The 25,982-nt window shown below is 41.1% G+C and overlaps 1 protein-coding gene across 5 annotated transcripts in view; it reads left to right on the forward strand.

Moving 5' to 3' along the window:
• The window catches only part of RAPGEF4 (Rap guanine nucleotide exchange factor 4), a 286,204-nt gene extending 260,398 nt beyond the window's left edge, over window positions 1–25,806 (forward strand). For 4 of the 5 annotated variants that reach the window (XM_012781949.3, XM_012781950.3, XM_012781953.2 and 1 more), the window contains 8 exons: window positions 1,697–1,822; window positions 2,251–2,429; window positions 5,710–5,800; window positions 9,644–9,694; window positions 10,900–10,987; window positions 11,402–11,466; window positions 21,137–21,191; window positions 24,231–25,805. In XM_012781949.3, coding sequence (XP_012637403.1) covers window positions 1,697–1,822; window positions 2,251–2,429; window positions 5,710–5,800; window positions 9,644–9,694; window positions 10,900–10,987; window positions 11,402–11,466; window positions 21,137–21,191; window positions 24,231–24,358 — 783 coding nt within the window. In that variant the 3' untranslated portion in view covers window positions 24,359–25,805. Of the gene's footprint in view, window positions 1–1,696; window positions 1,823–2,250; window positions 2,430–5,709; window positions 5,801–9,643; window positions 9,695–10,899; window positions 10,988–11,401; window positions 11,467–21,136; window positions 21,192–24,230 lie in introns of all 5 variants that reach the window. The other variant, XM_012781951.3, reaches the window with a different exon arrangement.
• Window positions 25,807–25,982: the final 176 nt, after the last annotated feature.

Below are 25,982 nucleotides of genomic sequence, written 5' to 3' on the forward strand. Positions count from 1 at the left end.
ACACGAGCCCAGAGGCCCCAGAGCCTTTGTCCTTACAACTGTGGTCGAGTTCTCGAGAGGAGGCTAACACAAGCAGTCCGGAAGAGAATGAGTTTTAGGGTCACATTGCATTATCTAGAATTAGTCGAGTGCCAGCAATTTAGCCCAGTGGCTTTAGATTCCAAGGCTTTACTGTCTTGACATTTTATTTAAGTATAAATGTTAGTACAGAGCAAATTATAACAAAATTCCATTGTGCTGTAGTGTGGTTCTACTTTTATCCATTCATTGGTTCCTTCGACATTTATTTTGTGCCTACTACATCGTTCCAGGCATTGTGGATGGTTCTGGCTCTGGGATGGTCTTGAAGATGAATCCATTGTGGTCCTTGTACCTCAAGGAGCTCACAGTGTAGTGAGGGACACCAGCATGTAATCAGTGAGAATCCATCGTGACCAGTGCCGTTGCAGAGCCGGGCACAGATGACATGGGAGCAGGAGGGAGGAAGGAAGGATGCTGGAGTGCAGCGTACTTTAGCCATCTCTTGTTTATGACCATGTTCCCTTCCTGTTCATCTCTGTACCTTGAAGTCATGTGTGTCGATGCTTCTGTCTATATACAAGCAAATGAGGGCCACCAGGCGACTGTGTCCATGTGGAGTGCTGTCCTCATTGGTCAGGTCTGCCTCGCTTACTCTGCAGACTCGCCCGTGCTGGGACCACCTACCTCCTGGACATACAGTTTCTCTAATGCCCAGAATGCAGTGAGCATTTATAGAATATGGCGGTTATTGTGATGATGATGAAGATGAAGATGGAACTTGTATAATATTAGTACTCCTGGCATGAATACTGAATATGCAAATATGGTTAGCATCATATTGGGGAAATAGTCTTTTCACTTTTGTGACTTTTATATCTTTGTAATATATATTGCCTATTTTATACATAGATGTTAATATATTATACATATATTTCCTATGCATGCATTTATCTTACTAAGTAAAACACCTTTCAATAATTTCTTGTAAAATAAAAATGAGATAAGTAAGTCAGATGGAAACTTTTGATGGGGGGTCTTCCAGAAAGCAGCACACTCTGATCTTCTAATGTCTGGCCCAAACACCATGACCACGTGAATACCGTTCTCAGCTAACATCTGCCAGAGAGTGGAGGAGTCCGACGTCCCGGAGTTCTCATCACCTAGCGCCCCCAGAGGGTGGGTTATAAGAGAGGGCAAGGCAGCAGCTTCGCCATAGTCACCAGCAGTAGGAAGTGGCACTGTGGATGAATGTCCCAAACTGCCATCCCAGTACCTGCTTTGGAACAGCATCAGTGAGAAATGGGAGGAAAAAAGGTCTCCTAGAACTTCTTTCCTTCTTACTGAGAAAAAGAAGAGTTTCCAGGGAGCTCTCAGGCCTGAGGGGAGGAGAACCCCCACAAGGCAGGCTTCATCAAGTCCTGGTTACCATGGTCCTTGTTTTTCAGTCAGTGGAGCTGATTATAATGATGATGATGGTGGTTATAAAGATGACACGGAAGTGAATAGCATTTAGAGCAAAGGCATCTTTCTCCTCTGAGTAAAATCAAAATTTCAGGATATTCTTGAAAGCATCCATCTCTAGAATCCTTTCCCCTCAGAAGCTCCTGAAGGCATTCATCCCTGAGTACTTGTCTGTGTGTGATTCTGATATATTTTTTTGCATTATTATTCATAGACTCCCTTGCCAGAACAGGAAGGCCCAACTGTTGGAACAGTGGGAACTTTTGAACTGATGAGCTCCAAAGATTTAGCATACCAGATGACACTTTATGATTGGGAACTCTTCAACTGTGTGCATGAGGTAAGGTGCCCAGTTGGGTGCATTAGTAGATACGATAGCAATTCCCGATGAAAGCTGCTGGTGTTGCTCAACTGTGAGTGTTAATAAGTGCTACAATATGGAAACCACATGAACAAAATTTTTCCGCACATTGAGTTTATAAATAAAGCCTGTTATAAAGCCTTTGAGTATTAAAGAGAAATCTTTATGATTTACAGTATGCCATGTCTTCCTGAGCATATTAAACCAATAGCACCTCGTTTATATTTTTATATTTCACAAGCCTCATGGAAGCCCTTCAAACATACAGAACAAGTTGCATCCCGGGCAGTGACTGAATGCAAATTTGCTGATGGATAAAACACTATCCTGACAAATAAGAGAAACCGAGCTGGTGTTTTGAGTTAAAAACAAACAAATAAGTGATATTGTTTTCCTTTCTTTTCTAGCTGGAGCTAATCTATCACACATTTGGAAGGCATAATTTTAAAAAGACCACAGCAAACTTGGATTTGTTCCTGAGGAGATTTAATGAAATTCAGTTTTGGGTTGTCACTGAGATTTGCCTTTGTTCCCAGCTCAGCAAGCGTGTTCAGCTATTAAAAAAATTTATTAAGATAGCAGCCCAGTAAGTATCTCTAGCTCAGGAAGCGGGAAAAAAAAAACAACTTTGGAGCTGTGTTTTCACTTTTTTTCTTAGACTACACCTTTAAAAAGAAAGCAGGCTATGGGAACCACTTATGCATAAGGACCAACCACAAGGGCTCAAGAATAACTGAACTCTTGTAAATGATGAATTTCTTCTAGCTTTTGTGATATTTGATATCGATTATATAGATTAACTTCTGACAGCACTGATACTGGAGTCCAAATTGTGACCTCTTTTTGTCTCTGAACTACTCAGACTTGTTTGCCTTCTTTAATTTAAAGATTCCTTCAGTAAACAAAGTTCTGTTGTGGAAAGTTCTGTTTCAAAGGCTCTTCAAGTCCATGTCCAGCATGACACATTCTCACCAGTAGAGGGCAGTAGAACACGCGCGTACAACAGCACATCCAGCTCAGCCAGAATAAAATCAGTAAAATGCATAAAGGCGAGCTAACCTGGTACATGAAAACCATCCCGATAAACATCAGAAAAAGCAAGCATCTTATAAATATTCTATTTAAGAGCACTTCATGGGAAACAATTTCTTTACTGCAGGGGCCAGTTAGGTTTCTCCCTGACATGAATTTAATCTTCTCCTGCTATTTAGATATGCCTGACAACCTCCTGTTTACTTCCATGTTTTTGGTATCACCACAGTGCTAAAAATAAAATGCTAAATGTGGCCTGTGGCTGTGAGACTTCTTTCCTTTCTAAAAGCAGGGAGCTCTAGCAGAGGAAGGTTGAGAGCACAAGTGACCCCAGCTAGGCAATTTTCTTGAGCCAAACAGTTTAGATCCCACATGAATTTTGATTTCCTGGGCTAAACAAAGATGTAAAGGCTCCTTGACATTTTATAGATATCAGTTTGCCAAATGCCTTGAGTTATTTTGCCAAAAATTTGAGGGTTCAGCAGAATACCAAATCCCTTGGATTCAAAAGCTGTTGTCTCTTAATATGGAAAAGCCGGCTGTTAAAGAAAGATTTGGTAAAATGTTGCTTATGGATTTCTGGTTCAGAGGGTAGCCACTTTCGCTAGTAGCCTGCACAGCCTCATTGCTAGGGACAAATGCCTTCACGTATTTGGATGAGTTGATTATGGAAACTAGGACAGTGCGTGCTTCCCCGTGTTAAGGAGCACATTCTCTCTTCACCTTAGCCTGGCAGTGCCCAGTGCAAGGAGGAAAAGAGACAATCTGCCTTCTGCAGCCTAATCCTGTTATTTTACAGAGGCGGCATAGGGCAGCCTTTCAAAAAACCTATGAATTTTTTTTTTTAATGTTTTTGCTTTTCTCATCCCTCTTCCTTCTGCTTATATGAAGGATTAGGTGAACTTGGCCTTCAGGATAAACTGGTTTGCTATTTAACCATTATTAAGCCCTATACTGAGCTTGCTGTCTTATAGTGGAGCTGTTTACACAGCCCAGCCGGAGAAGATTGTAGACTTTCATAAATCTGAGATCTACAAGAATGAGATCCAAACCTAGTGGCAGTTGCATCTGTTTTACTTGATATTTTTAGAGAACTAAAGCATATTCTGTTCAAGCTCTTTGCCCTGCCCAGAATTTTGTGAAATTTAGGGGGAAGGAGGGCAGGTGTTATATCCCTTTGTTTCCATAAGAGGAGACTGAGGCATGGAGACATTTTGTGACTTACTTGGGATGATAAATTTAGTTGGCAACAGAGTAATGACCAAAAAGTCAGGTCTACAGTCCTGCATTTATTCTTCCAAAATCACATAAACAAGACAAAGGCCAACACATGTACATGATTGTACTCACTGCCTTCAGCCCTGGGTGTCTCCTAAATAACTTCCAGCTCCTGACCTGAGGCCACTGTCCCAGTACGCTGCAGGCCTCTCTTGCTTTCCCACACATGGGACCACACAGACTATAGCTTCTCTGAAATATATTTTCCCATTTTTATACAGACAGCTTAAGAATTACTCATTGCTATCTTTGCAAACAGAACATGGGTAGCAAATGCAACAACTTAATTAGCCTTTTTCAAAAATGTTAATCCAAAAAAGATTTAATTATGATGTAGTCAACTTAGATAACCATGTTGATTTGGGTGAAGGATTTTTGCTTATTTCAGAATGAGTTCTTTCCCTTTTCAGGAGCCTAGTATGAAGAAGTTAGTGGGTTCCCTTTTATAAAAAAAAAAATTAAACCAATACCCAGATTAAACATCATCATTCTAATAAAAATTCCTGATCTTGTTCCACATGTCTCATCCTTAAATAATATATTCATGAAAGCTAATATTGGCATAAGTGCAGATTTTAAATGATCAGTTTCATCAACATAAGTAAAATGAGAAAATAGGATTATTTTTGGTTAATTGTTTAGGTTATTTCTCAGCTTTAAAATTCCTTGAGATTAGGTGACCAGCCTATAGGGATCATGCCTTGTAAGTTGATGTTTTTCAACAAATTATTATAGAAGCATTTGCATGGCAGGTAAAGCCATGGTGGCTGCAGCAGTTCCCTCTCAAGTTGCCAGGGGAGGGAGTCCACCTGCAGGTTAAAGGTCTGGAAGTCTCCAAAGACACTTTCTTTCTCTCTTCCTGTCCCATGAGATGTTTCCTTCGAGGTCTAATAAGGCTTTTTGCAAGTTTGGGGTTATAATATTAATAACAATCCCTAGAGTAAGTGTCTTTAATTTCCTTCTCAAAACCCAAACTTCAACTGCCAAAACCATCAACTTTCTTTTGGTTTTTTGTTTGATTGCTTTTTAAAAGATAGGGTCTTGTTCTGTTGCCCAAGCTAGAGTCTAGTGGTGTCATCATAGCTTACTGTAACCTTGAACTCCTGGACTCCTCCCCCACAGCCTCCCAATTTAGCTGCCAGTAAATCTAAGCTGGGACTACAGGTGTGTGCCATCGTAACCGGCTAGTTTTTATTTTTTATTTTTGTAGAGATGGGGTCTGACAGTGTTGCCCAGGCTGGTCTTGAACTCCTGGCCTGAAGCAATCCCCCCCCCCCCCCCCCCCGCTTCATCCTCCCAAAGTGCTGAGATTACAGATGTGTGCCACCACACTGGTCCCAAAACCATCAACTTTTTAAAATTACAGTGAGAAATCAAACAGCAGAATGTGGTTACCCAAGTGGAACTTATACAGTGCATTAAATCTATCATTGCCTGTTCTCATAAAAGGAGTCCTGACAAATATTAATGATGATCAGAAAATAGAACTCTGATTTTTTTTTTTTATCTCACTCAAAAGTGGCACTTTGCTCAAATATGTGCCTCTTGTGTTTCAGCTGTAAGGAGTACAAAAATCTGAATTCCTTTTTTGCCATCGTCATGGGACTAAGTAACGTTGCTGTGAGCCGCTTGGCACTAACGTGGGAGGTAAGCTTCAGCTGAGATCCAGCTGTGACTTTTGCCTTAAGAATAAAAACACAGGCTCACCAGTGAGCTTTTTTATAGAAATATCACTCATACTAGTATAACAATGGAAAAGGTGGGACACTTGGAGGGAGGTGACCTGCCTCCTTTTTCTAGTTGCCTCACAGTGAGAATTTTAAAAGGTATTGTCCCTTTTTGTATAGGGTGGGGGGGGGCAGGGAGGATGAGGAGTTGGCAGCTTCTCCATATATACAACATATAATAGTTAAGTCCAGCCTCAGAGTGACACGGAGGAACAACATTGCTTGGTTAACTTCAAAAGTGCTTTTGCTCGTAGATTCTATTGTTCTCTGAAATGTCTGCTTATTGCTTTTGCGATAAGCCTTATCTCTGATTGAGAGAGGGCAGAAGATCCATTTTCATCCAAGTAGTCATTTTGCTCCCAAGAGAAATAGCCAGGGGCCAACCGTGCAGAGCGACTGAGCGCCGAGTGTCTTTTGACCACCGCGCAGACGTCTCTCTCTGTGCGGAAGGACATCAGTTGGCTAGTATTCAGTCTGGGGCAAAAGTGATGCAGGTGTGTTGGGAATTTCTGCAACAAATAGGATGAGTGGTTTGTTGATAGTTGGCTATTCAAGCTAGAAAACACTTTCATTAATTATTAGCTTAGTACTCGCAATGTGCTTGACCTCTTACACGTGGGGTACAGTTGAAGAAATACTAATCTCTAATAGCCCATACACACAGAAATAGACTCTTACTAAAAATAAAAAAGTGTGTGTAAGTGGGACACAAAAAGAGGACAAGGAGTATATATTAGAGACCCAATTTGCAACGGTGCCGAAAGGCAGCTGTTTGCATCTCGAAGCGTTTTCCTTGAAATTATTTGCTTCCCCATTTCCCTCTTGAAACTATTTTCTTTTTCTGTCCCTCTTAAATGTTTCCATTGTTTCTAGGGCAGGTCCTTACAGGTCTTTCTGTCTTGGGTTTCTCTTAAAATTCCAGGCAGATGCAGCACACAGCAGCTCATCCCCTGAATATAGGAATGAGGGAACTGGTGCGGCCTGCGGGCCACGCGCTGTATCATCTTCCAGCCAGTAAAAGGCCAGAGTCAGGGCTGCCAGTAAATCTAAGCAGCGAAGCCATCGTGCACCGCCCCCAACCCCTGTCTTATACCCCAAGGCTCTTGGGATTTCTGGAGACCTAGGGTTCTCCCTCAGGTCGTCTGCTTTCCCTGATCTGCTTCCAGCTTTGAATCCCCTCCTCCATACAGTCCAAATGAATTGGTTGGGAAAATTTTAAAAAGGCATAAATCCTCATATAGGTCCAGGGAGCCAGGTGTAAGCAGCACACAACAGCAGCCCGACACTAAGACCACAGCACGTGGGAAACATTATCGGAGCCCCTTTCCTGGTCTAAAGAGCAAACCAGGAGGCTACCGGGGAGGATGCAGTCAGCCAAAGGGGACTGCTATTTCATATTTGGCCAATGGGCCCGGCCTTCAGTTTCACCGGGGGTAGGAGTGCTAGGAGTCCAGGAGCTTCTGTTTTCAGCATTGCCTCTTACTGAAAAGACAAGATTAACCTTTCATCATTTACAAGTCTTTATTTTTTAAGGTGAAATGTAATTATAGAATTCTATAGGAGAGCTTTGCTACATAAGCATCTTTGATTCTGGTTTATGTGCCTGTGTTTGCTCAGAACGTCCCAAGGGCCTCCCATATAACTCTAGTTGTCCCACGGAGTACCACGTGAGCAGTATGAGAAACGGTGCCTGAACTCAAGGAACTAGGGAACAGGTGTGAAACAGTTGATGAGCAAAACAGAGCATAAAGCCAAACCACACAGTAAAGGAGAGCATTTGAAGTAGAGGGGAAAGGCCAATCTAAGAGGAAGCAAATGAGTAATGACCTGGAACAGAGCCTCAGCCTCATCACTGTTGACACTGGGGGCAGGACAGGCCTTTGCTTTGGAGCTGTTCTCTGCATTGTAGGACGCTCAGCAGCATGCTTGGCCTCTACCTGCCAAGATGCGAATGGCACCTCTTACCACACTTCATCCCAGCTGTGACAACAAAACCTGTCTGCAGACGTCACCAAATGTCTCCTGGGTTTGCAGAGCAGCCCCCACTGCGAACACTGCTCTGGAAGCATGAGGTGTGGCTAGGTGATAGTACTGAGAATGAAACATTTTCTATTCCTATGTGCCCTACTGCCTTTGATCTAAAAGCCAGCTAAAGAAAGAGAACTAGAATGTCAGAGGTCTAACCAAAAATATAATTCACTCTTAATTTTACAAATGGACCGTGTTCACTAAGTCCATGTTATTGCCTAACGTGGTGATGTGGATACTCTTAGGGTATGAGATCCCTGCATCCCTTCATGCCCATCCCAGCTTTCAGCCCCTTGAATAGTTCCTTTAAGTGGGGATATCGGGTTCCCTTGAAACCTAACTGGAAAAGAGGTACCGGGAAAATGAGTTTGGAGGATATGTAGGAGACTAGTTTTTTTAGAAACAAAGTTAAGACTTTTTACAGATATTTTCATGGGAATATGACAAACTGATTCAGATATGAGAGAGAAAGAAAGCAAGAGAAGCTTTTCTGTGGATTGCAGGGCCTGACTGATGCATCAGCTGTTGAGGATGGGCTTCACTGTGCAAAGCAGAGCTGAGTTGGGCATCTCTGAGGCCCAAGACTCGCTGTGTGCCTTCCCAGTCTCGGGATGGGAAACATATCACACTGCTCTCTCTTGGTATGAACAGAAAAGTGGAAAGTTCTGCTTTACTAAAAACTCAAGGCCAGGCATAGTAGTGCACCCTTGTAGCCCCAGCTACTTGAGAGGCTGAGACAGGAGGATCACTTGAGCCCAGGAGGTTGAGGCTGCAGTGAGCTATGATCATGCCACTACACTCCAGCCTGAGTGACAGACCAAGACCCTGTCTCAAAAACAAAACAAAAGCCAGGAACCAAGCAAAGTGAAAACCAATAAATAATTGAAAGTTAATTCAGTATTGACCTATTGGTATAGACATGTGGGTGCTTTAAGTGGTGTTGAATCATTTGCCAAAATATAAACATGAGAAATCAGTAAATTGGTAGAACTGTCAAAGTTCGTATTACAGCAAGGCAGAGAAATCATGCGGGAGAAATGCTTGTGTCGAAAGCGCAGAGCATACAAGAGAGGTAGTAGGAAAGGAGGCAGTGGGTGTGTATGACAGAGGCCCTGGTGATCATTAGCTGTGCGACTTTGTGCCCATCATCCAAACTGTGAGGCTTAATTTCTCCCATCCGTAAAACATAGGCTAATCCATTGGAACGGATGCTTGTTGAGCACCTGCTATGTCCCCAGCAGTTTTCTGGACACTGAGGAAATAGCAGTAAATAAAACTAATGGAAATCCCTGCTCCCATGTAGCTTACCTCGTAAGGGAGGAGGAGAGTTGAAATTAATTGTTTCTTAAGCTCTTTTAATTCTAATATTCTCTGGTCTAATTTCCAGATTGTGGGAATCAGAGAGTTAAAAAGGGAGGTGGTGAGGGGGGACCACTGCTAGGCTGGGGAATGCAGTCCTGTTTATGGATCATCCAGTGCAGAAAACGTTGTAAAAGCAGAAAGACCAAAGCATTCACAGTTACTTTTGTTTCAGTTCGGTTAAAGACTTTTAAAAGGCAAGTTGTCTGTATTCCAGATCATTCTCAAATGACAGGGCAGATTACAGTCCAGCCTGTCTCGGCGATGTTTGATTAAGAGCCAACAGAAATACATTTCCCCTAGAAATGGGAGCACATGATACATATCTAGATATTGAATCTGACATATGCGTGTGGCATTTTCATTTCATTAACAGAAACTGCCAAGCAAGTTCAAGAAGTTCTATGCAGAGTTTGAAAGTTTAATGGTAAGTGACAGTGGCTCCTTTATTCTGTTCACATTGTCTGCATTAATCCAGTTTCTGATTAGCTGAATTGAAGTTCTCATTTCGGAAATTTTATCTGTCCTTGTCTGACTTTAAGAAGTTTATGATCCCTTTTAGTGCTGCTAAAACAAGCATGTCTGCCTAATGAATGGCACCCGCAGGAACTAACTTAAAGAGGACTTATGTCCCACATAAGGTCAATTTGTGTAACTAAGAAAAGCAGTGTAATAGGGTCCTCTTCGTCTGGCTCAGGTCGGCTATGGGTTGGCAGCTGTATTTTCCTTGGCTTGCCAAAATTATTTTTCCCCATTGGCTGGGAGGCGTTAACAGACACAAAAGGAGTGAGTGGGACCTGCCAGGAGTGATGGCTGGTTGCAGAGGGCAAGCTGGGACTGGGAGGGCTGTGCAGGGGCAGAGGGGAGGGTGAGCCAAACGCCAGGGAAGCGAGCAGGGCTTCAGGAGAAGGGGACTCCTGTGGTTGAGGTTTCACATGTTTCCTATTTGCTTTCCAAGGCAATCTCTCCCCTTGGCCCCTGTAGACAAATCTTATCAAACAAGAAAAAAAGCAAAATATTTTCATGCCATATGTGAAGTTGTTTTAAAACAAATCGATTTGTTTGATTAAGTCTACTTTTCTTTTGTATCTACACTTAATTCAAATACCCAGTTGAGCCTTGAACAATGTGGGGGCTGGGGGACTGACTCCTCTCCCCTACGCTTACAGTCAAAAATCCGCATGCAACTTTTTGACTCTCGAGAAGCTTACTGTTGACCTGGAGCCTTACCAACAACATAAACAACCCATATTTTGTATTTTATATGCATTAATATTATAGGCTGTAGTCTTACAATCAAGTAAGCTAGAGAAAAGAAAATTAAGGCAATCATAAGGAAGAGAAAATATATTTTACTATTAATTAAGTGGAACTGGATCATCACAAAGGTCTTTGTCCTTGTCATCCTCACGTTGAACAGCAGAGGAGAAGGAAGGGAAAGGGTTGGCCTTGGCGACTTGGGTAGCAGAGGCAGAAGAAAATCCACGTTTAAGTGGACCCACGCAGTTCAAACCCATGTTGTTCAAGGGCCAAGTGTACCTGATGGTGGGGTAATGAGACTGGGTGTATTAGGAGATAACAAAGGGTGGTGTGTCACTGGTCATTGACCAGCATCTCTTTGTCTCTCCTAAGGATCCTTCAAGAAACCACAGGGCCTACAGGCTGACAGTGGCTAAGCTGGAGCCTCCTCTCATCCCCTTCATGCCTTTGCTCATTAAAGGTAATCCTAAGAAAATGCACGGGCCAAGCCGGCGATGAGTATTCGGGGAGGCAAGTGAGCACTATCCTGTTCAGATTGATCTCTTTGGGAAGAATGACCGATCTCATCCTTCGGTTGTCTCTGTCATCCCCGTCAGCCATGACCTTTCTGAAAGGGTTGGAAGATAAACTGGGGGTTCAGGGATCCATGGTTTGGAAGACTTGCTAGGGGAACAGAAGATTAGTTTAGAAATTTTACTAATCTCAGGTAAAGTGATTTAGAAAGTTAAACACCTAGCATAAAAGGAACTATTATCAGCTTTTTTCAAGTGCAGTGTTATGCAAATCCACCAGCATAATCTAATGGTGCTATTGTGCTTTCTTAGTATGACATATTTCGGTTAGTGATTAGAATGTGGCTTTTATTTCTTTACAGATATGACATTTACTCATGAGGGGAACAAGACGTTCATTGACAATCTAGTAAACTTTGAAAAAATGGTATGTGCGGTATTATAACTTTAACCACAATGTTTTTTTAAAATAAAATTTGCATTTGTACTAATAAAGGAAATAATTTCCATATACGCTGCCATGTTGAAAAGGTAGTTACACATAAAGGAGTTTTGAGATATTTGGTTCAAATTGGCTACCTTTTCTATTCTGTCAGTTTTCTTTTGTGAAATTGAATAGCATTTGTGCTGTGGCTCACAGCAGCAGCTAGCTTTTATGCTGTACGTTTCGTCCTTGGCTGCCTGTTGCTAAAATGCACAAATGTTCCAGAGTGACTTACATGTTGTTGTTTTGTTGTAAGGTTTGTGGAGCTGGACTGCCCCAGGATACCTTTGAAATGTTTATCTGCCAGGCCTAACTTTAGCACACATAGGCAAAAGGCAGCTCTATAGATTTTCATTATGGAGGATTAATCTAAATGTGTATTGCGTATCTCAATAAAATTCACCTAAGTCCAGAGAGGGGATTTGAAAATCTTCATAACCAAAAAAAAAATTTTTTTTTAAATAACATATGTGGAAATGGCATATATCCAGTATTTTCTAGCCTTTCTCCTACCCCCTACCCCCCCACACACCAAAAAAACCAACAGTGTTATCTGGCATTAGTTACTTTTCTTATCTTCGGTGAAGCAATAAAGCAGGTCATGCCAAAACCTTTCTGTAGCTACATAGTGCATGTTAATGGAATGATCCATTGTCTTCTGAATCCCTTGGCTGCAGCCTGGACGGATGGAGTGTTATAGTGTTTTATCTCAGCGTGGGTACGAGTCTGCCCGGGTTATGATTTTCAGTGTGACCGTGGCACTGTGGGAAAAGCCCAAGACTGGGAGTTCAGGAGACCTGAGGTTCATTGCCCATTTGCATCACTGTGTAGCTGTCCCTTCACTTCTCTGGGGGTCAGCTTCCCCAACAGAAAGATGGATCATGCCTGATCCGTTAACCACTCGATTATTGGTAGGTCCATGCTACGTAAGTTTCCCTATAAGCCATAAATTCTTAAAGAATTGTTATCATAAAACTGTTATGCAAATTTTTCTTAAAATCAAGCTAGTGTGTGTGACTCCAGGAGAATTTGAAACGCCTGCAGTAACCCTACAAGGATCAGCACCACTCGGCTTCAGGAATGAGTTTACTGCAAAGCTCTACCTGGTAAAGTGCAGTGATGACCAGGCACTGGGTTCCCATGTCTTAAGCTTCTTAGGAAATGGCACATGAGTACACACTCCTCAAAGACACTCTGTCCTAGAGGGCAAACATGTCCTCAGCAGTCTTCCTCCTCTCCCCTCACACCAAAGGTAGGGCATGAACATCTCTATCCCTGCCTCAGTTTAGTAATTTTTTGATCAAAGCAAAACACATTCTTTGTTCACTTGTTAGTGTAGAGAATTAAACAATTTCCCTGGTATCTCAAAAGAAAATGTGTTCTCTAGAAATGAAAGATTTAGCAAATGGGTAAAGAACCTTCTGGATCATTTACACAGAAATGCAGACTACGGCATGGCTAAGCCAACTGTTTAGCTATAAAATATATGTGTGCACAGAGACATAGAGGCCAAGGTTTCCTGAAGAGCTGACCAAGATTTATAACTTTTGATTGTTAAAATTGACTAAACAGAACAAACAAGAACAGCAAAGTATGCAAAGCCAGCCGTCTGTCAGGGTGGATAAAAGGTGTTTCATCTGGGTTTTTAGATCTTGGTGTTCCATCTGTAGCCTGCAAGGAAAAGTCAAGATCCCATTCAGTAGGTGCTAGGAGAGTGCCATTCTCTCCCCACTTCTGCACTCTATAGCCGCTGCAGTGGGTCTTTCCACTCCTAGCAGCACGGAAAGGAATCCTTCACGCCTTGCTCTCAGAGAGTCCACTTGTGCTGAAAAGCAACTGAATATCTAAGATAGCAAGCAGTTCACCTGCAGTTATGGAAACCTAAATTAATGATGGCACGAGCAAAATCAAAGTGTTTCTTTCTCGTTTAAAAGTCCAAGCAAGAGGCTGGGCACAGTGGCTCACGCCTGTAATCCTAGCACTCTAGGAGGCCGAGGCAGGAGGAGTGTTTAAGCTCAGGAGTTCGAGGCCAGCCTGAGCAAGAATGAGTCCCCCGTCTCTACAAAAAAAAAAAAAAAAAAGTCCAAGCAGGGATGGCAGCCCTGCTCCAGAAAACAGTCAATATTCCAGGCTTCTCTCTTGACATTTTATCATCCTCATAGTTCAAGATGGCAACCACCACGTCCCTATTCCAGCCACAGGAAAGGGTAAAGGTGAAGGCATGCTTCTTCCCTTTAAAAGTGGGAATGAAGTTGCACTCACCACTTGCCTCTTATTTTATTGTCCAGAAACTTGGTCCCATGAAAGGAAGGCTAGAAAATGTAGCCCTTATTTTGAGTATCCGTGTGCCTTCCTAAAAATTGAGGGGTTCTATTACTATGAAAGAGAAGGTCAGAAAGGGTATTAAAGGCATACTGTTAGATCTTTGCTCCAGCAACTTTATTTCATCTGACACATCATACCGTGAGAAAGTTTGACTTTAGGATTGCCCTTCCATCAGTTAGATGTTCCTGGAAAAGGAAATAGAATTTCAAAAAGATTTGATTATCTAAACCTGATGCTTGTTGCCAACTTTCCAAAAATTTTTCCCCATAAATTCACCCACCCCTACCCCCCTGACATCCCCACTACCACTAGTGGCTGCTGTTACCACGTGTGTCTTGGGGAAGGATGCATCCTCCTGTTCAGGTTGATGTCAATGCTATTTCCCAGTCATCCATCAGCAAGGCCCAGGTGGTGAGCAGAGCTGGCAGCTTCTGTGGAGCTGGTGGGCTGTGTCCCCAGAGGGAGTCCCTGCCAGGAGCAGAAGTCACCAGGGTAGCCAGGAACACAGATGCCATTTCTAGGTGGCAACACTGTACAGTCCCAGCAAACCACTGTGCCAACCCTAAGTACTTTTATTTTGAACCTCTTCACCCTTGAGGTATGAAATGAGGATTAGAGAATTTGTCGCATATTGGTTTTCAGGATTTATGGGTATGAACAAAAGAGAATTCACACTCTGATCCTTATGCAAAAAAAAAAAAAAAAAAGCAGACATTCTTTCATTTGGAGGAAACATAAAGGAGTATTCAAAAAAATGTTTGAATAAAGCCCTTCGTAGCTTTCTATGGCATACATGAATATTTATAACATTTAGGAGGTAGACTAGCAATGGATTAGAGGACAATGTGCTGGCCGGCTGCCACTGTCCCAGGCTGCAGAAAGCATGCTGATAGGCACAGTTGCTACTGTATTAGGAGGTTGGTTCTATTTCAGACATACCCATATTTAGGTGCATTTATTTATAAATGTGATTTTTAAGGTAGTCATTTTATTTGGAATGAAAAGCATGGGGCAAACTTCTATACTTCTGGAAACAGTACAGAAGCTAATTCATTAAGGGAAAGAAATGTTTTGAATTCTTTTATTTTTATATCACTAAGCATGTCATTAAATAATTAGAAAACAATATGTTTTCTATCACCAATAGTATTATTATAAGATTCATGGAGAAAGCACCGGACTTGTTACCTCAAGCTATGGAAGAAAGAATCCCTAAGTAAAAATCCACACGTTCAAATCCACCCTATTCCCAGGCTTCCCCAACACAAAGGAAATCTACGGGAGTACTTTGAAAGTTTACTTCTTTACACAGACTTCACAGGCCAGGCTAAATGCAGATTTTCCAAAGGCTTGCTTCAAAGCAACGCAACATGTGTAGAGTGTCCAGGCAGAGGATCTTACTAAAAAATATAAAATATCTAGAAAGTAGCCCTTGGCCTTCAGGAAATTTGATGCAGTTGGGAAGATAAAACATATCCACATGAAATATGAAAAATTAACAAAAGGATATAAAAACTAGGTCACACTAGTAATAAAAGATGTCAAAAAGCAAAAATATAGGAAAGAGAACTTCATGCAGATATATCAATGGAAAAATAAAACCATGTTATATACAATAACATAATATAATAAAATCTAGACTGGTTGCCCTAAGCACCTGTCCAGCCTCATCTCACACTCTGTCTCCTTTGTGTTTAGTCCAGGTTGGCAAGACTGGCCTTTTTCTTCTCCTTCCAGCCCCAGGGCCTTTGCACTAGCTGTTACCTTTGCCTGAAATTGTCTTGCCCCTAGTCTTCAGCTATGTGGCTCTTTCTCATCATTCAGGCCTCAGCTCCTGTGTCCCATCCTCTAAGTGGTCTTCCCTGACCACCCTTGTAGCATGGCTCCTCCACACCCAGCACTCTCCAGTGGGTAACCTCACCTTGATAGCTGGTTTCACATGCTGGGATGATCTTCTTTACTTGCCTCTTCATTGTCTGTCTTCCCCACTAGGTGTGAGTGTCCCAGACCAGGTGTCTTATCTGTTTTGTCCACTGATATTTCTCTCGCACCCATAAAGATGTCTGGCACATTCTAGGGATGCAAGAAATATTTATTGAATAAAAGAATAACCCAGTTATATTCCAGTGTTGAACTTAGGCAAGGCAGGACACTGAAGCATTTTTAAAAGATTTTGGGTAGCAAAATTTAATCCAAGAGTGTTTTCTATTTTATTAGAAATTTTGATTAACCAGAACGTCCCCAAAGTATTTTGCATAACAGAGATGTTATGAAAGATGACCTTCCCTTAGCCTTCTGTTCCTAACTGGACATTATTCCGTCTCCCCTTCACTCTGCAGTTCTGTGTCTGTCCTCACAGTCCTTCTCTGGGTACAGAGATGTGCACATACTCTACATGTGCCTGGACAGGGACCTGAACTACCGTGTCTCATGGCCATGATATGTACGATGGACTGTGAGCATCACGCATGTGTTACACAAATGTATCCATGTGTCACACACAAAGATCTATGGCCAGGAGGCAGGGCACAAGGCTCCTCAGTGACGCACACCGTGAAGGCTGGCTCTGCTCCTGGGTCCCTTTCACCTTAGTCTCCCTGTGCACTTCCATTGGGTTGCCATCATGGGCACAATCTTTCTTAGATGAGAGACTGCATATTTCTGGATCTTGTCGTGCAAAAAAAATTCTTGTCCCAAACATGTGGAAGTCTGAATGAAATAATCAGATGGTGCAAATGTAGTAGAGGCAGAAATATAAGAAAAAGCAATCTGGCCACATTAAGAACAAAGGTCATAAGGCCAGGGGCAGCAGAAACAAAGATAAAAACTGTTCGAGACAGGCATTTAGAAGAGGCCTGGGGTCAAGGAGCTCTGCGCGGACCCCAAGCAGAGAAGCAGAGCAGCCTAAGGCGAGGGAGGCTGACTGGCGGCCGTCTGGGAGTGGGAGGTCCCAGAGTGGCACCACGTGAGGCGGCATTGCCTGGAGGGCCGCCAGTCTGAACTTGAAACATAGACCATTCCTCTTCAGCGACGGGAGAGCCAAGGGGGAGCTTGGACGAGGGCCACAAGAAAAGCGGGAGGCAGCTGTACAGGCCCGGTAGGCTGTGGGCACGTCTGGATAGCAGTGACGGCATAGCTTGGCCGCCTGCTCCTGAGGGAAGAATGCCACGGGAGGGTGAGCCGTGAGGCCCAGGCTGCGAGCAGGGCCCGTCTGAGAACAGGGCCCCTCTGACACCTCACTGGAGTCAAGGGGTTACCTGCTTCCGAGCTTGAGGGAAATACGTGTCTGGGACTGTGGTCTCAGGGCCTCCTGTTGTGCCAGACTGGAGTGCAGACAGCGTCACCCCTTCCTCTGGGTGGTGGCTTGGTACTCAGGCCCCAGGAAGGACCTCTGCTTCTGAGCTGCTCTGTTTCAGCTCCAAAGACAAACAAATGCACGATAGTCACAGAGTCCTTCACTCGCCACCTCATTTTTCCTTCCCCAGCTTCCCGCTGGAACTGTGTGTCCTGAGGGGACTTCATCAGCTTTCCGTTTGGGCTCATCTCAGCCCAGTAGGTCAGGAACTGTAGGAACATACTCACTTTTTCACACAAGCTCTGAATTTAGAATTAGTCCTAAGAAAAATCAGTTAAAGTGTGGCGAGGGAGGTTCAAGTTGCCGCCTACGCTGATTGGGAGCGCCTTCTAAAGGAACACGTTCACCTCACGGTTACCCCTGAATTGCCAGTCTCTATCTTAATGAATCAGTTGCTGATGGGAGTATGTCGTAAACCTCAGTTTTGCTAGGACAGAAAAAAATAAAAGAAAGATGAGAATCTTTTTTGGAGTAATCAGACCTCCCCACCTCCCCCAGCCTGGCATTGTAGAAAGTCGCCTGAGCTGCTCCAGGCAGGCCAACCTGCTCCGCAGGACCCGTGAAGCATAGGGTGTAATTTTGGGCTGCATCCCTGCTGTGCCAGTTGGATAATTTAGCCTATGTCTCTTCAACCTTAGTTTCCGCCAGCAGTTGACTGAGAACACCAATGAATAAACAGCTGTCTGCCGTCAAAAATAACACTCGAGGCTTAAGTCGGTGGAATGCTAGAAAGACTCTAGCTGGATTTCACTAGCTGGATTTTGGTGGAGATAAACGCAAAACCCTCCCCTTTGGTATGGGAATCAACTGCACATCTACAAAGCAGGAAGCTGCGTCCACACAGCGGCTTGATGAACTAGGCTGAGAGGTTTAATATACTGTTAGTTCAATAGATGTCGGTAGCATGACTTCTTTAAAATTGTGGACTTTGTTGTATGGCATTGTCTGGATCAAAGAAGGAAGGAAGATAATTTCTCTGCACTCTATGATTTGTTTAGTCTAGGGTACCATGCTAGACTGTGGAGAAGGGAACCAAAACTGTCTTAGGAAGAATTGCTGAAGAAATTGGACTATTTAGGCTGGACAAGAAAAGACCTAGGGGTGGTGAGATGTCCCTGTAAGTTGTATTCAAGAATCTGAAGACCTGTCCTGTTAAAGAGAAACTAAACATGTTTGTTGGGGCTCCAGAGCTCAGAACTAGGATCAATAAGTGAAAAATAGAGAGAGAAAGACTTTGACCCAGAATGATAAATTTCTAATAGAGATGTCTAAAAATGAATGGGGTTGTCCTTGAAGGTAATGAGTTCCTCCTTGTTGGCTACATTCAAACAACGGGAAAGCCACCGTTTATAGGCACGCTGTAGAAAGCATTATGCACTCTGGATGTAGTTCAAGGAGGTGACTTCCAAAGTCGCTTTCAGCAACCCAGGAAAGCACCTTGTAGTTGGGTATAGTTGTTGATACCATACTATTAATAAATATTGCATGTGGTGATGGGTGCAAAAGAGGGTGGAGTTGAAATATCAAGTTAACCCTTCTTTGGCCTTGTGAAAGCACTCTAACTAGGCATTGACCAGCAATGCTAACTGGGTTCGCACACAGTAACTGTGGGTTCATATCACTAAACATTATTGTCTGGACCTCACAAAGGAAATGAATGGACCTCGTTGTAAAGCCAGATTTGGATTTTAAAGTTAAACTGAAGTTATCTTTGAGTACAATTAAAAAGAATATGTCAAAATTAAAACCATTGTTAAAATTAATCAAAGATTTCAAAAGGTAGAATGAACCTCAGAGCTGGAAATTACTGATTTAAACAATTGTTCTCACATTTTAAACTACATAATGAGCTAAAAATTATGAAGCCTAAGAGTATAGCTGCAAAGAGTAGTATAAAACTAAAGTCAGAATGAAGTGCTTTAGCTTTCAAAACTAAAAAGCAGAACAATTACTCCCTACAAAATGGTATAGGAAGAGGTTTCTGACCCCTGCTAATTGTTTTATTATTCTTCAGAGGGGCATATTGGCAGCATTTCCCAGGGTTTTCAGTAATTACACTCCATTCAATATCTGAAGAATTACAATAATTCTACACGGAATATACTTGTGCCCTTCTGATGCAAAGCCTTTAGAGAAGTGAAAAAACAACTTAAAAGTAAATTAGCGGGAAAATTATCATAGTTACTATTTATTTCAGGGCACTATATATCAGAGGCTAATTATACATTGTATATATTACATTTTCTTGGAGGTATTTGTAATATATTTCTCATACTGATCAACAAACATGCTAGTTTTTAGAATCCTTTATGAAAATCAAGTTCGAACTTTTCTGATTGCCTCTTTGTGTATGAGAAGTTATCCAATGAAGGCCCATGTCACTTCATGCTTGCCAGAGTCCTCAAAGCAGTAGTATTCAGGGAGGTATTATGATAGATAGATAGATAGATAGATAGATAGATAGATAGATAGATAGATAGATAGATAGATAGATAGATAGATTTGTAAGGCCTTGACTCTTCTATGATTTTTTTTTTTTTTACACTACATAAGCTTTCTCAAAGTCATTTTATTATACTTTGGCAAGCCAAGTATCCATGAATGAAAGCAAGGACTGGAATAACATAGCCGCTCAGAGATTGGGGAATCTCTTTACCTGAGTGGAACCTTATCAGTTTTCTACTCCAATTAAAATTAATCTGCTATTCCCATGGGGCCCCTCCCCCCACTTTAGAGTCTAAGCAGCAAAGGTGTCCTGGAACATAAGCAATGACTGGGATGCCAGCTACTCTTAAAATACCATGAGCAAGAAGTATGTATTCTGGCTAAAAAATGGAGCTTACATCTCACCAATGTTTTCCCTCAGGAATTAGAGGTCTCTGTTTCTGTCCTTCATTTTTCTCATTTCTTCTTCTGTTTTTAATGGAGCTCAGCACAAAAGGTTCCCTTTTAAGTCTTTATTGCAGCCAAAAATTTACAAAGAAATTAAGAAGATCACTTAATGACAAAATTAACAAAGGTCAAATCAATGATAATCCATTCATTTGATTGAATACATGCTCATTTTTAAAATGTTTTAAAATACAAATGCAAATGGTATGGCATGCAATGCAAAAAAAAGTTCAAATTACAATGAAATATATATACACAGTATGACGTCAAAGTTTTTAAAAAAATATGATTGTATGAATGTTTATTTTTTCATCCCAGAAGGAAATATACCAAAATATTAATGAAGTTACTCTGTGATGTTCTAAGTGATTTTTAATTTGCTCTTAATACTTTCTGTATTTTCTGATTTTCTAAAATGTGCATGTGTTAGTGATATAATCAGAAAGGAAGAGGGAGTAAGGGAAGGAAAGAGAGGGAATCGGATCATTAGGATTAACATTAAAACACATACTTTTGCTGGAAGATTAGAGAGCTCAGTAATGCATAGTGTGTAGCAAAAATTTATAGGTAGAATATTTTTACTTTCTGTTTAGTCACTATAATCTAATACCTCATCACTGAGTCCTGTGTACTCTGAAGAACTTGACAAGCTAATCCTTCAAATCTGGGGTAGTTATAAATTCTCTTACAAATTCACAGTGACCTCAGGAAAGGACAGTGAAAACTATTCCTGAACTTTAAGGTACAACCTCAGGCATGATAGGTACGATTTACATCATGGGGAACAAGCAAGCAACGAGACTAGAGTTATGCCATTAATATTCCTTAGTGGAAAATGCCTTTTATGTCTGAGTGTGGCTGCCTCTTTAAAGTAATTAAACAGGTTACACATCAACCTGCTGCCTTCGGAGAGTCAACATCTCAGAACATGCTGTCTCTCGTGGTACCGCTGCTGAAATAAATAATTATTTGTTTTCCTTTTTATATTACACACTAAGTTTACTTGCATTTCTGTCTTTCTTTTTTCCTTATTCCTTCTAGCGTATGATTACAAATACTGCCAGAACGGTGAGATACTACAGGAGCCAACCCTTCAGTAAGTTAAACGCTGCTACATCCTGCAATGTATTGAGTCCTTTTTAATGAGACCACTGCGACACTCTAGGAGCCAGGACAGTATGTGATTGTGTCAGAGGCACTTTGGGCCATGAATTCCGTGGGACAGAGGCCTTGAGTTTAAGGATTTTCTTGCTTTTATAAAACTAGAAAGTATCTACTTTGTTATAAAACTAGAAAATAACCATAATACTACTATTTTATGAATGAATTTAAAGAGAATTAATTTGCTTTTTCCAGTGTGGTGAGAGACAACTTAGGCAAGATTGCCAACAAATCCTGCTTCAAACCAACTCTCTTTATGACTCATCGCTTGATGTTGAGAAACTCACATCAACCCCTGATGACTCAGTTCTGTCGTTTATAAACTGGGAAAGATAATATTTGTTGTCACTCGATGTGTTGCAAGAATGCATTGATGTTTATAGCAGATTTATAAAAGGCCCCATAGCAGCATCCTGTTATATTTCTAGTATTCCCAAGTAAATTCAAGGTGTTCTTTTTAAATCTGAACATGTATCACAAGAACTGGCATTATATAATACTTTAATATAAAAATATTACTAATAATAAATAACAATTTTAATCCGTTCAGAGTTAAATTGCATCATAGTACCAAATGGCAATGCTATGACACATTAGTGCTGCTGTCTCCTCTGGGCTGGGACTTTGGGTAGGGGGGTGGAGCTTTGGCTCCTTCAGTCTGGCCTGGGAGTGAGGAGGCGGACCCTATACAGTTTTTGGCTAACTTCACTGGATGAGTCAGTTGAAGAAATTTATCTCATTAACCCAACATGATAATATGACATGGACATGACTCTGAGGCTACCAGTAACATCCCCTCTGGTAAACCCAGTGCTAAGAGACCAAAAGGTTCTTGTTCTATTAATCAGAACTGTTTGCACTTCCTAGCACAGGATTGGCCCAAAGCCAGGGTTTGCTGACATGGGAGACCAGAACTATTAAATGTTCATTTTTTTAATGTACAAGGGGAAAAATATCTGGGAAAAATAATCTTGACTTGGGGAGCAAGTAGATCTTCAAAAAGTTAATTCAAATGATTGTACCTTCTCTGACTTCCAAAATGAGAATAGTCTTTGTACATCATCAACTATTCCTATGTGGATTCTGCCAGAATTAGTGTCTCATACTTTTTTGTCTGATCCTTTACAGTACATTTAAAGACATGACCATAAAGCAGTTGTACAAGTGAAAATGAGAATAGATTAGTGACATCAGTTACAACAAGAGTTTGTAATCCAGATTCCGTGGCCCTTCAGCGGGGTCCGGGAATTCCTGAAATTATATATAAAAGTTTGTGTGCCTGAGAGGGTTTATAGCCTTAAGAAGGTTTTCAGTGAGCTTCAAGTACCAAAAATGTTCCATAATAGAATATGTAATACTTTGTTCCACGAGCCTCTTTGGAAGTAAATTCTACATTTTCCTACATCTTCTCCTAGGGAAGCGAAGGAGAAATTATTTTTTAAAAAACTCCACTGCATTTGTTGAAGTTATCACTAACTGCTGGTAAACAACAGCTGCTCAGCTCTGAAGTCAACAATCTATAGATAAAGCTATAGGAATAGACTCATAAACACTGTGGGAATATGTACAATGTAATTACAGTATATTGTACGTGTAGAGTACACTGCCAGGGAGAAGTGGAAAAAATTAAACACAATGTGTTCTGCAGTGCACTGTGGTATTATTTATATGTGATAATTATACTGACGAGTTTCTTCTTACAGGGAGTAGGGGCCTTTGTGTCTTCTCTTTGCTATTCTGTGTTCAGAACTGCAATGCTCCCCTTTACTCCTGGTGCAGATGGCACTCTAATTGTCATTAGGAGCAGGATGCGGATCTAACAGGAGTCGCTGGGCTGCAGGAGGCAGTGTGCTATGACAGACAGAACCCCAGTTGGGAGCCAGACTGACTCCGCCACTCCCAGTGTCCTGTGAGACCAGAGACCTCACCCAGTGATCCATGGGACAGAGGTGGCCCACAGAGGTGTGGGTCTAAATAGAGCATTTTTTCCCTTTTATTTTGAAATGATGTCACCGTTTAAAACTTGGAAGAATTCACAGGGAAGAAGTCCACATTTCCCATTGTTCAAGAAAAAAAAAAAAAAAGAAAAATCTGGCAACTCTGGGCACAGACTTCCATGGCAGCAACATGCAGGAGCTATGCAGTCACTTCCAAGGGGACGTGTGTTTCCAGTTCACCATCAAATTTGGCCTGCGTCATTCATGATATCCCTTGTGTAGGGCTGTGGCCATCGAATTCCTCTTTCAGACACAATTTTAGTGAAATCAGTTAACCTCTTTGATAGCTCAGTTCCTCACGTGCTTGGGGTTTGGATCAGAATAGAATGGTAACTTAATTTTGAGAACAAATAGCATCAGATAATCAAAGGTCTAGCAGAAGTCATAACTTTAGCCCATGAGCTGGGTTTTGTTTTGTTTTGTTTTTTCCTGACTATGGTCAGTCTCTAAAAACACACAGTCTATGTAGTAATGCTGTATATTGTTTGCAAGTAGAGAGGAGAGTCAGGACTTTACAGTCTCACTGGCTGACTTCTGTCTGGCCCAGGTGTTAAGTGCTTTTGTGAGGTGCTAGTGAAAACTGCCTCTTAACGTTAGTCCTCATCTGGATCAAAGGAGGCAGAGACACAGAGATGCATTGGTAAGGGGAAACAATTTTCATCTATAACCAGGGGCTATCAGACAGATGCTTTCCTTTTTATTTTTTTATTTGGTGCCATTTTTTTTATTTTTTTGTGCAATGTGCAATGCAAAGGAAAATGATCAAAGGAGGTGATTCCAGGGAGGAAAAGAAAATTGGAGGATAGGAAGGAGGAGATGGAAGAACCAAGTGGAAACTTCAATGAATGTGGTGTGTTGAAAGGTCTTGGTGGAACCCAGGAATCTATGACAAATGTAATAAGTAATTGGGGAAATAAGGCTGTATCTTAGGTGCATATATTATACAATGCCAATGCTGCCCTTTCCTCTTTCAACAGATCCTGATGCGGCTCAAGCTAATAAGAATCATCAGGATGTCCGGAGTTATGTACGGCAATTAAATGTGATTGACAACCAGAGAACTTTATCACAGATGTCACACAGATTAGAGCCTCGTAGACCATAGACATTTAAAGCGCCCAGAGCAATGGTTTGTCTCCAGTCCATAATCTTTCAAAAATGCCATTTATGCTACTACTGACTGTATTGCCACCAGAGAATTCTACAAAACAAGCAAAAACATCCTGAGACACCTCAGGGCTGCATTCAGCTTACCAGCTACATGACAAGAGAAGGAATTATTTGACTTGCATAAAGCTTACACACTCTAGCTTAGGAATCCCCAGTCTGTAGTTACCCTATTTCATTTGCAATTGTGCCATCTTTTTTGCTGAAACATTAAATAAGGCCCACGTGAAGAGTTTGGTAGAAATACCACTGTCAAGAGAACCATCGAGCCCCTGACCATTTTTTTCTGAAAAATGCTTAAAGGGTATGTTCTACAAATGAAATTGATTTGGATACATTGGTGGTGATATAGTTTCATAGTTTTTAACTCAACATCTTGATTTGGAGCATGAGGTTTGAAGAAGATGTTAAGGAATCTATGTAAGTCCAAATTATAGGTTGTATTCTTCTATCTTCATAGTCTTACCTCTGAAGGAATAGAACCTGACCACATTACTGTAAAACGTTATGGCTATTTATGTGATTTAGGGGGGACTGGTCTGTAATTTCTGAATGATATATAGAATTATATTTATGTTTACAATGTAACTTTTAAAAATTTACAAATCAGGATTACATACATAAGAATTCCACTAAGAAACACCAAGGTTCTTAAAATTGCCAGCGCTAAAATGGAAAATAACATTTCAGAAGAGCACAATATACACAAAAGATTTTTCAAAATTGAATTATTTTCCTGGGCATTAAAAACCTTTCCTATTGGCTACAAATGTATTGTTACTGATGAAAAAAAAATATTTTCTGGACTTAAATGTTACTACAAATTTCTTAATTTGTAAACAATTGTTTTGCACTTTCAAATAGATTGTAAATAGTTCATTCAATCAATAGTACAGAGTTATTTATTTGCTACATAATAGATATTGTGCCAAAAATTACTTTTTATTTATTTTATTTAGTATGTAATTTTGGAGTACATTTTTTTCCTGTTTTCACAATTAGACTACATTTAATGTGTAGGAATTGTATGTATGTATATCTTCTGTAAATAACATCTATTATCTTCATTAAATATAATTGTTGACAAGATATGGTTGTGTTGTTCTCAATTACTATTTTTTGAGAGTGATAACCATTTGGTATTGTGGGGTACTGGACTTTTTTTAATGAAATAGAATCCACATACTATAAAATTCATGCTTTTAAAGTGTATTATCCAGTGGTTTTTAGTATATCCACCAAGTTGCCTAACCATCATCACTATCTAACTTCAGAACATTCTCTTCATTCCTAAAAGAAGCATTAGCAGTCACTTCTCCTCTCCTTCCATCCCCTGGCAGCCACTAATCTGCTTTCTTTCTCTATGGATTTACTCTGGGTATTTCATATGAACGGAATCATATACCATGAATCCTTCTGTGTGGTTTCTTTCACTCAGCGTAATGTTTTCAAGGTTCATTCATGTTATAGCTTGTATCAGAATGTCACTTCTTTTTATGGCTGAGTAATATTTCATTCCTTGAATGGACCATATTTTTTTTATCCATTCATCAGTTAATAGA

This window comes from Microcebus murinus, chromosome 8 (assembly GCF_040939455.1).
Source record: "Microcebus murinus isolate Inina chromosome 8, M.murinus_Inina_mat1.0, whole genome shotgun sequence".
In the NCBI taxonomy this organism is placed as follows: domain Eukaryota; kingdom Metazoa; phylum Chordata; class Mammalia; order Primates; family Cheirogaleidae; genus Microcebus; species Microcebus murinus.